The sequence below is a fragment of the Amblyraja radiata genome, chromosome 28 (genome assembly GCF_010909765.2).
Source record: "Amblyraja radiata isolate CabotCenter1 chromosome 28, sAmbRad1.1.pri, whole genome shotgun sequence".
Lineage (NCBI taxonomy): Eukaryota > Metazoa > Chordata > Chondrichthyes > Rajiformes > Rajidae > Amblyraja > Amblyraja radiata.
Genome location: NC_045983.1, coordinates 3,749,894 through 3,760,300, shown reverse-complemented (window position 1 = coordinate 3,760,300; position 10,407 = coordinate 3,749,894). Strand labels below are relative to the sequence as shown.

General features: G+C 44.7%; 1 protein-coding gene across 3 annotated transcripts; it reads left to right on the top strand.

Annotated features, from left to right (window-relative positions):
- Positions 1–1,234: 1,234 nt before the first annotated feature.
- Positions 1,235–9,908, top strand: dynll2 (dynein light chain LC8-type 2). Of its 3 annotated transcripts, none has more exons than XM_033045608.1 (3): positions 1,235–1,366; positions 3,010–3,146; positions 7,796–9,908. In XM_033045608.1, the coding sequence occupies exons 2-3, from the start codon at positions 3,015–3,017 to the stop codon at positions 7,931–7,933; spliced, it is 270 nt and encodes an 89-aa protein (XP_032901499.1). In that variant the 5' UTR covers positions 1,235–1,366; positions 3,010–3,014; the 3' UTR covers positions 7,934–9,908. The 3 variants fall into 3 exon arrangements, with proteins under 3 accessions (XP_032901499.1, XP_032901501.1, XP_032901500.1); XM_033045610.1 differs by lacking the exon at positions 1,235–1,366 and adding an exon at positions 1,716–1,737; XM_033045609.1 differs by lacking the exon at positions 1,235–1,366 and adding an exon at positions 1,737–1,874.
- The last annotated feature ends 499 nt before the right edge of the window (positions 9,909–10,407 follow it).

Sequence of the window (10,407 nt, the reverse complement as noted above, 5' to 3'; positions counted from 1 at the left end):
TAGCAATGCGATTAGATAATTTGTCTCTGCAAAGCTGATCGCCACATATGAAACGCTACTGCATTTGCAAATATTGCTGCCCCCACATTAAACCTGGATCTTGTTCTGCAATCAACTCCCAGCCGATTTGTCAGCCTAAGCCAAGTTAATATAACGCAGTGGCGCAGCTGCCTTGCAGCGCCAGAGACCCAGGTTCAATCCTGACAGCGGGTGCTGTCTGTACGGAGTTTGCATGTTCTTCCCGTGACCAGGTGGGATTTCCCCGGGATCTTCGGTTTCCTCCCACTCCTAAGACGTACAGGGTTGTAGGTTAATTGGCTTGGTATAAGTGTAAATTGTCCCTCGTGTGTGTGTGGGGGGGGGGGGGGGGAATAGTGTTAGTGTGCGGGGATCGCTGGTGGGTGCACTCTCTATGGGCCGAAGGGCCTGTTTAGGCGCGGCGGTATCTAAACTAAACACACGCATTTTGTTTATTTTGGAACGAGTAATTTGCTTCTTCTTAAGTTCATAAATTCTAGAGCAGAATAAGTCCATTCGGCCCATCAAGTCTACTCCGCCATTCAATTGTGGCTGATCTACCTTTGCCTCTCAATCCCATTCTCCCCATAACCCCTGGCACCCTTACTAAGTGTATGGGAAGGAACTGCAGACGCTGGTTTAAACCGAAGGTAGACACAAAAAGCTGGAGTAACTCAGTCTGAAGAAAGATCTCGACTCGAAACGTCAGCCATTCCTTCTCTCCAGAGATGCTGCCTTACAGAGGCTGAGTTACTCCAGCTTTTTGTGTCCGTCTACCTGCACTAAGTGGGCATTCGATCCAATTTGAGATTCCAGCTGCCAAGACAGATGTGTACAGCAATTCGCTCTTCCCCCGCACAATTAATGCATGGAATAATCTTCACCCTACCATAGTTGCCCAACCAGATGCAACTAAATTTAAGGTAGCTCTTTCTGCCTTAAGTCCTCCCTCCACAGCCTCCAGTTTAAATTCCATTTGTAATATTTTGGAGGAGCCAAGAACCAAGAGCCGCTCGCTTCGGCTCGGGGACTTCAGTTGCCTGTTGCAAGTTCCCTGACTTGGTGAATTTGGTGAGCAAGTTTCCCCGAGTGCTCTGCATTGTGGGTTGAAACAGAATGTGGGAATACACAGGCAAGGGGAAAATGCAAGGAGCGAGAGGACGGGGCGGTGTCAGCCAATGGAGGAGGCAGGCGGCTCGACCATTGCGGAAGGGCGGGCGGTATTTGAAGAGGACACGGAAGGGGCGGGGTGTCACTAAACAGCAGATTGCACCGGGGTGAAAGCGGCTACGGGGGAATTAAAAAAAACAAAAGCACATCTTCACTGGAGAGACCAGTACTGGGGAAGGTGAGATAATCTCCCGCAAGGCATATATATATATGTATGTATATATATATATGTGGTTATTTTTCTCAGCGTTGATTTTATTCTCACTGTGCCTCGGCCACCAGGTTTTAAGTTACCTTAAAATGACCTGAGCTCTATTTTGTAAAGGGACTGCGTTTGCAAAGCGTTGATGTAAAATACGCGTATCTGCTGCAGGTTTCCCCCCCCCCCCCCCCCCCCCCCCCCCCCTATTTCCCCGCCACCCTCACCCCTCCCCGTCGGGTCTGGGGAGGCAATGACAGGCATTGCATAATGTTCGTGCCGGGGAACGTCTTGGAAACTCGCTGTGCGAGGAGGGGAAGCGTGTTCATTGCGCTCACTCGCGGCATTACGTGAGTCTGCAGCGAGCAGTTGTTCGCTGTGGGGAGGGAGGGAGGGAGGGAGAGTTGTATTCGCTGAATTCGGATTAGTTGGTCCAAACCCATCAGTTCGATTACAAGGAACGTGACTGAATAAAGTTTGGATTGCAGTAGGTGCATGGTGTTTTCTTTATCGGGTTTTTTATTTCGTGGGGAGGCAAGAATGAACTCAGACGGCGTTGGGGGGGGGGGGGGGGGATGGGACCGTCTTGGTTCTCTGCAGAAATCGCAGGACTCCACCTTCAAATCGAAGAGACCAATCTCTGAGGGATTCTTTTCACCGCTTGATCGCGAACGTGCACCTTTTTGAGCTATCGGTGACCCTTCTCGGGAGGAGTCGAGTATTCGAAGCAAGGCTTAAATTTAATGCAGTATTTTTTTTGGATATTAAAAAAATATAATACATTTAGATATTAAAACAAAAAAATCTTCATCGTTTCGGTTGTCATAGCTTGTGGCTGTTGCTACATCAGACGATTAAACCCGTTGGTAATTATTTTTCTCCTCTTCCTAATAAAATCCACATTGGGGCGCGACAGTGGTTTTAAGTGCGTCGTTTGTGACCCGTGTCACAATGAACATTTTATCTCCACTCCGCCCCAGCAGGCTTTTGCTGAAATCCCGACATGTCCCCTTGCCTTGCTTTGCCTTGCGTGCCATTTTCCGGCCTGTTGTTGTCTTTTTGCAAATGGAGGTTCCCCCCGTTGTCTCCTCCTGCGTGGGTGACGAGTTTGGGGGGGAAGAAGTAGGGTGTGTGTGTGTGTGTGCGCTGTAACCATTTCTGGGTGTGATGCAGAGTGCGTCTGGTGCCTCAAGCCAAGCCGCAGGAAGTTTGAAAAAATTATTGTTTAAGAAGGAACTGTAGATGCTGGAGAATCGAAGGTAGACAAAAATGCTGGAGAAACTCAGCGGGTGCAGCAGCATCTATGGAGCGAATGAGATAGGCAACGTTTAAACGTTGCCTATCTCCTTCGCTCCATAGATGCTGCTGCACCCGCTGAGTTTCTCCAGCATTTTTGTGTACCTTTGGAAAAATGAGTGTTCGTGGCTGGACCGGCTCGGTTAAATGTAGAAGTTTAACAAAATCTGTCTCTTTTAACCGGTTTTACACATTTAACCGGTTCCTTTAACAATAAAAGACTAGCGAGGCATCATGAGTACTGTATATCATGCGTGCTCGCTTTACCCTTGAAGTGGAAACGGGATGTTTAGATGCGGTATGTTTTTTTTCCCTTAACGTTGTAGGCACGATGTCCGATAGGAAAGCGGTGATTAAAAATGCTGATATGTCCGAGGATATGCAGCAGGACGCGGTTGACTGTGCGACCCAGGCGATGGAGAAGTATAATATCGAAAAGGACATTGCTGCATTTATCAAAAAGGTAAATTCTCTCGAGCGTTATACAGTGGCGGCTGAGACTTTGTTGAAATATGGAAGACCACCGCTATTCGGTGCTTCTCTCCTGTTCCTTTCCTCTAGAGATACTGCCTGACCCGCTGAGTTACTCCAGATTTGTGTGTCTATCTTCGGTGTAAACCAGCATCTACATTCCATTCGGTTAATTCTCGATTGATATGTCTTTGACAATCACACGACAAATAATGCCCTATCTTGATACTGTCCAGTCAACAGTTGGGACTTTGGAGAAGATATTCTCGAGGGAGCCGACCTGGGTGTCTCCAGAAACAAACCGGGTAGCTTGACCAGGTCTACAATGACGTAACTGTGCTTTTGCAGATGCTTGTAAATACTGTTGGTTATTGCGGCCTTGTCGCTCATGCTCCACACAAGGCAGTGGTCCGAAACGGGTTTTGGCACCAGCCAACAATTGATTCACAAATGCAAGTGTTGTCAGCAGATTAACACCACTGCCAACGTTTCACTCTCTCAAGGGAAATAGGAACACTTTTATTGCACACTCTCCAAAGTGTGGTAGGTGTATGGAACAAGCTGCCGGAGGAGGAAGTTGAGGCGGGGCTATCGCAATATTTAAGAAGCAAAGGTACATAGATAGGACGAGCGTAGATGGACAGGAGCCGAACTGGGACTAGTGTAGAAGGGACTAGTTGGTCGGTGTGGGAAAGTTGGGCCGAAGGGCCTGTTTCAGACACTATGACTGACTCCAGGAAAGTAGCACTGCATATTTGTGTAGAAAGGAACTGCAGATGCTGTTAGACACAAGATGATAGATAGTTCCTTTATTGTCATTCAGACCTTTCGGTCTGAACGAAATTATGTTGCCTGCAGTCATACACAGAATCAATAATAACAAAACGTACAATAAACACAAATTAAACATCCACCACAGTGCGTTCACCAAGCACATCCTCACTGTGATGGAGGCAAAGTCTTCAGTTGGAGTAACTCAGCAGGTCAGGCAGCATCTCTGGAGAGAAGGAATAGGTGATGTTTCAGTCGAGACCCTTCTTCAGATGGACTGAAGAAAGGTCTCGACCCAAAAAAACACCTATTTCTTTTCTCCAGAGATGCTGCCTGACCTGTCTACCCTCAGCACATATTTGATTGTGCACCCCCCCCCCCCCCCCCCCCCCATATTAAAAATAATCTGGAGAAGCATTGTTGTGATGGGAGAAATGATTCATAATAATGGCCGCCTTTTAAACATAGAAACATAGAAAATAGGTGCAGGAGTAGGCCATTCGGCCCTTCGAGCCTGCACCGCCATTCAATATGATCATGGCTGATCATCCAAATCAATATCCCATACCTGCCTTCTCTCCATACCCCCGATCCCTTTAGCCACAAGGGCCACATCTAACTCCCTCTTAAATCCAGCCAATGAACTGGCCTCAACTACCTTCTGTGGCAGAGAATTGGCAGAAAATCAACTACCTTCTGTGGCAGAAAATGGCCAATACCCTCTTATTCTTTGCCTCCATGGGTGGGAGGGTGTGGTTCTCTTGGTCAATAAGAGTGCTGGTATCTTCACTGCCCCTCCATCTATTTCTAGAGCTATTAAGATGTACAGAATGGGAAAAGACCTCCCCATTGACCCACCCAGTCCAGCTGTCTCCATGCCTGGTTTACTGACAGCCCAAAGGAAACGTGCTCGATTAACACACGTTCCATCTTGGGTGATGGGCTATTGTGTAAGGATAATTTAGCCAAGCCTATCCTCCTTTGTCAGCAGATTAACACATCTAAAAAAGTTTCACCTTCTCAAGGGAAATGGGACCACATTGCACGCCCTCCAGGAAGATAAGAGGGGACACATTTTGTTGTTATGTCTCCCCCCCCCCCCCCCCCCCCCCCCCCGCCCCCATGCCTCCTCCTTCCACAATTACAATTACAAAGTCACCTTGGAAGCATTGTTATTATGGGAGAATTAATCCCAAATAATGCCGAGCTTTTTAAATGGCCTAACATTCTGTGCCTCCGTGGGAAGGGGTGATTCTCTTGGTCTGTATGAGTGCTGGTATCTACACTGCCTCACCATCTATTGTGATACAGAGTGGAAATGACCTTTTTGCCCCCCCACCAACCATCTCCACGTCTGGTTTGCTGACAGTCCACAACAAACATGCTCGATGAACACACATTTCAGCAATGCATTTTTAATTTTGCTTTTCTTTTCTTTTAGTTCTTCTATTTTATTTCATTTTATTATTTCATTTATTGTATGACATGTTTTTATGTGAAGCACTTTGAGTCTGCCTCGTGTATGAAATGTGCTATATAAATAAAGTTGCCTTGCCTTGCCTTGCCTTGGGTGATGAGCTATAGTGTAAGGATAATTTTGCCAAGCCTAACCTCTTTTTCCTCCTCTTCCCATCCATTTCTTCCAACTTGCATCTTGCTGTCCTGCCCCCAGCTGAAGTGTGGTGGGGGGGGGGGGGGGGGGGGGGGTAACATGAATAACTGTAGATAAATACAACATGATGGAGTAACTCAGCAGGTCAGGCAGCATTTCTATTCCCTTTCATAGAAACTGAGAAAATAGGTGCAGGAGTAGGCCATTTGGCCCTTTGAGTCAGCACCGCAATTCAATATGGTCATGGCTGATCATCCTCCCTCCCCCCCCCCCCCCCCCCCCGTTCCTGCTTTTTCCCAACCCTATATTCCATTAGCCCTATGAGCTAAATTTAACTCTCTTGAAAACATCCAGTAAATTGGCCTCCACAGTCTTCTGTGGCAGAGAATTCCACAGATTCACAACTCGGGATGAAAAAGTTTTTCCTCATCTCAGTCCTAAATGGCCTAACCCTTATTCTTAAACTGTGATCCCTGGTTCTGGACCCCCCAACATGGAGAACTTTGTTCCTGCATCTAGCCTGTCCAATCCCTTAAGTCTTTTTATATGTTTCTATAAGATCCTCTCTCATCCTTCTACATTTAATTCCCTCGTCTAAATCGTTAATATAGTAAATAACGGGTCCCAGCACTGAGCATTGCGGCACCCCACTAGTCACTGCCTACATTCTGAAAAGGACCTGTTAATTCCTACTCTTTGCTTCCTGTCTGCCAACCAGTTCTCTGTCCATGGCAATACCATGTGCTCTAATTTTGCACACTAATCACCAGCGCTGCTGTCTGACCCACTGAGTTACTCCAGCATTTTGTGTCTATCTTCGGTGTAAACCAGCATCTGAAGTTCCGACCCATGAACAACTGTAGCCCATACTGACTTGCTAAGTGGATAATCCTAGGACCTAGGCACGAGGAACTGCAGTTGCTGGCTTACAAAAGAAGGACATATTGCTGGAGTAACTCAGCACATCAGGCAGCATATCTGGTGAACCTGCCTGGATAGGTGATGTTTTGGGTCAGGGTCCTTCAGACTGATTGTAGAGGTGGGGAGGAGAAAACTGGAAGAGAGGTGGACATGGGACAAAGCCTGGCAAGTGATAGGTGGATACAGGTGAGAGGGGGGGGGGGGTGGGTGTTGATTAGCAGATGGTTGGATGAAGCCCAGAGACGAAAAGACTGAGAGAAGAGGCATGAATGTAGGTGGAAGGGGAACGGGAGGATTTGGTTTGATAGGGGGGAAGGGTGGGGTCATAGTTCATGCCTCTTGTAGTTTTTGCCTCTTTCCTTACCTCACACTTTTTGTCTTTTCATCTTGTCCAACCATCTGCTAACCACCCCCCCCCCCCCTCCCCCCCTTTATCCACCTATCACTTGCCAGGCATTTCCCCACCCCCACCTCGCTTCCAGTTTTCTCTTCCCATCGTCATCGATCCATACAGTTAACCTAAAATTGGAGCATTCAATGTTATATTCTGGGGCCTATATGCCCGTGTTCATAAATTGTAGGAACAGAATTAGGCCGTTCGGCCCATCGAGTCTAATCTGCCATTCTATCATGGCTGATCAATCTTTTCCTCTCAACCCCATTGCCCTGTCTTCACTTCATGACCGCTGACACCTCACGAATCAAGAATCTGTCACGCTCCACCTTATATGAAAAAAAATGATTTTTTTTTTTTTTTTTTAATCCATTGACAGCCTCTGCAGTCATCTGTGGCAATGAATGAATTCCACAGATCGACTACCCTCGGACTAAAGAAATTCCTTCTCATCTGCTTTTTATTCTGAGGCTATGGCCTCTGGTCCTAGACCCTCTTACTAGTGGAAACATCCTCTGTACATTTACTCTATCCAGGCTTTCACTGTTTGCTGAGTATCAGAGGTCCCCCTCCCCCCCAACCCCTCCCATCATTCTAAGCTCCAGTGAATACAGGCCCAAACGCTCGGATGTTAACCCAATCTATCGTGGGATCATTTTCGTAAACTACCTCTGGACCCATTTCAACATCAACACATCCTTCTTCCAATTATGTGGGCCAAAACTGCCTGCTCTCCTCCAAATGTGGTCTGATCAGTGCCTTATGAAGCTTCAGCAATATTGTCGTTGTGGCTTTGGTTTTCAGCTGTTGAACTGTAACCTTCAGTTGTTGCCATTGTACCTCGTATATCCTGTTCTAGCCTTAGCCAATGTGGGTAAGCTTTCAGCAATTGTGCATGTGATAATGCTGTGATGGTTAATGTGAAATCTTTAATCTCTTGCAGGAATTTGACAAGAAATACAATCCTACCTGGCACTGCATAGTTGGCAGGAACTTCGGGAGTTATGTCACGCATGAAACAAAACATTTCATCTATTTTTACCTGGGTCAGGTTGCAATTCTTCTATTCAAGTCAGGCTAAAAAAGAAAGGGGGATAAACATGAACTTGTGCACTGACGGTAGGAGCCACAGTCCCTTTAATGGCTAAAAGGCTGCATGGACTTTATCTTCTGTGTATATGTAGCAGTAAACTTGCTTTAACGCCCACAAGGCTTTTTCTTTCTTTTCATTGCACTGAAATGGTTAACAGTGGCCTTTAAATATTAAAAAATACCTGGAATGGTTCTGCCTGAAGACCTGGATTACTAGAAATCTATCCAGAGCAACTTTTATTTTGTTTCATTCAGAAACTCATTTCACGTTTCTTCTCCACACCTCTCCACTCTTTTAACCCCTCCCGTCCCCCTCCCCCCACCCACACACACACACATACCTACAAACTACCTTACCCCACATCAATTATTTGTACACAGAAGAATGCAGTAGCACTGCAGGTGTTGGGTGTGAGATATTTATTGCTTTTCATTTAGTTTTTTTTCAAATAGCAGAAGATAGCTATTGTATTGCCACTTTTTTTTGATACACCAATATTCTGTGGCTAGGTAAGGTTTGTAGGTTTAAAGAAAATCCGCTACATAGAAACATGAAATGGCTGGCCTGCCAGAAATGTCGAGAATGGTTTGATTGCACCTTAATTGGGACAAAACCAACTTGTTTTTCCTTGTGCTGTAATCTGCCAAATGTGAAGAAGCCTTCAGTTTAAAAGATCACTGTCAAACGTACAACAGTCAAAAGCTACTCTGAAATGTAGAGCACTTAGGCAAGTTGTACGTTTTCCTATTTTTGTTTCCCCCCCCCCCCCCCCCCGTTTTGCACGTTGAGGGAGATTTTCACCAAACTGTCTGTGGTGTTTTGTCCATTCTTAAACTATCCTCCTTTCCCACCTGTAGCTCACTAAAAGGTTGCAAACTGATCTTTGATATAAGCAAATATGTAAACAATGCAAGGTGCTTATATTAAATGTCATCCCAAATGATGTCTATGAAATCTAAATTTTTTCACTTCTCTTATCCTGGTGTGTATTTATTTGTATGTACATAGCTTATGATTAAAAGCATGGAAAAGCTTCAATCCTGGTTCATGCATCTGAGCTAACTTAATGTATTTGCCAATAAATGGAAAGTGTCAGACCTCTGTCAGTTATGGAAGTTGTCTTGATGTCTCTTTTGTAGCTTATGATTAGAAGTAACAAAATTTCCATTCTTGACCATTGTGGCTATCTTGGAGTGTAATCAGATTTTGCAAGTATGATTTTTTTCCCCCTGCTTATTAAAAGGGACTGTACACTACTGTAAACTAATCTTTGGGGTAACTGTAATCTTCAAGATTTTATTGCAGTGTAGCAACTTGCTTAAGATTTGAATGCAAGGTATTAATACTGCCAGCTTGAACCTTCCATCCACCTTTTCAATCATATGTGAGTATCAGCACTTGATGTCCATCCTAATTCCCCTGGTGATGAGATGACATTGGGTGGGTAACTTCAAATGCATTCAAGTGGTCTACAATTAGATCCAACTCCCAAGGTAGGAATGAAGGGAAATGAGGAGATGGTGGTGTTCACACATGTTCACAAGCCTATTTTAGATTGAAGTGGATGTGGAAGGGATAGTCAACGTGTGGAGCACATTCATTCCTCTGTGCTTTGTCTTTCAATGGGTTGAACCAATTTAATATGTATATTGCAAAGATCATTAAGCTGCTTAGGGGTTGAGATTGGTTTCCACAGGATCAGCTGTACAAAGGGGCTACATAACATGATTTATTTGTATTCTCATTGTCTTTTTTTTCCCCATCTGTATTATTTAAGAAAAGACTATTCTGCATATCGGGGAGAGTAATGGATTTAAACGTGAACCCTGTCGAACTCTCAGTTACTGCTCCCTGATGCATAAAGGTTTATTTAATAATTTTTGGATTTCAACATGTATAAATTTCAAAGCTATCTGTAAAAAAAAAAGCAATCATTAGTCTAATAAATGTTCAGTAAAACAAAGCAAGTCCAAGTCTCATCATTCAATCAACTGTAGGATTATTAATAGCAGATTTGCCTTCCATGCTAGCATTGGTTGGGGAGAGGATTTCTGGGATGGGTGAAAAGGCGCATTAACAAATATCAGTCACAAAATGGAGAATTTTGGAATAAGATGTTTACTTCCTGAAAAAGGATGTGTTTAGAACATAAAATGGAGAATCATTATTGGGTTACAGGGCAAGGGAGTTTAAACGAATTTGTGCTATGCAGCTCTTTACTTTCAGGAGGTTTACAATGTATCAAAGCAAGTTGACACAGCTAAAATATATTTTCATTTATGCACAGTTACTCTGTAATGTTGTTCTGGTAAGACCATCCGCCTTGTGGCGATCTTTTTGTGCAAAAGAATAAAACTAAGAGTTGAATAGCATATAATGAAAATCAGAATGAAGCAATCTGTGCGTTTAGTGATCTGGAGTTGTTTTTTGACAACAAAGGGGCAAGTTACAGTCGATATTCT

Excerpts from the sequence above, each read along its gene's own strand:
- dynll2 (XM_033045608.1), top strand. The coding sequence starts at position 3,015 with ATGTCCGATAGGAAAGCGGTGATTAAAAATGCTGATATGTCCGAGGAT. Across the intron at positions 3,147-7,795 it reads TTGCTGCATTTATCAAAAAG|GAATTTGACAAGAAATACAA; the intron begins GTAAATTCTCTC and ends AATCTCTTGCAG.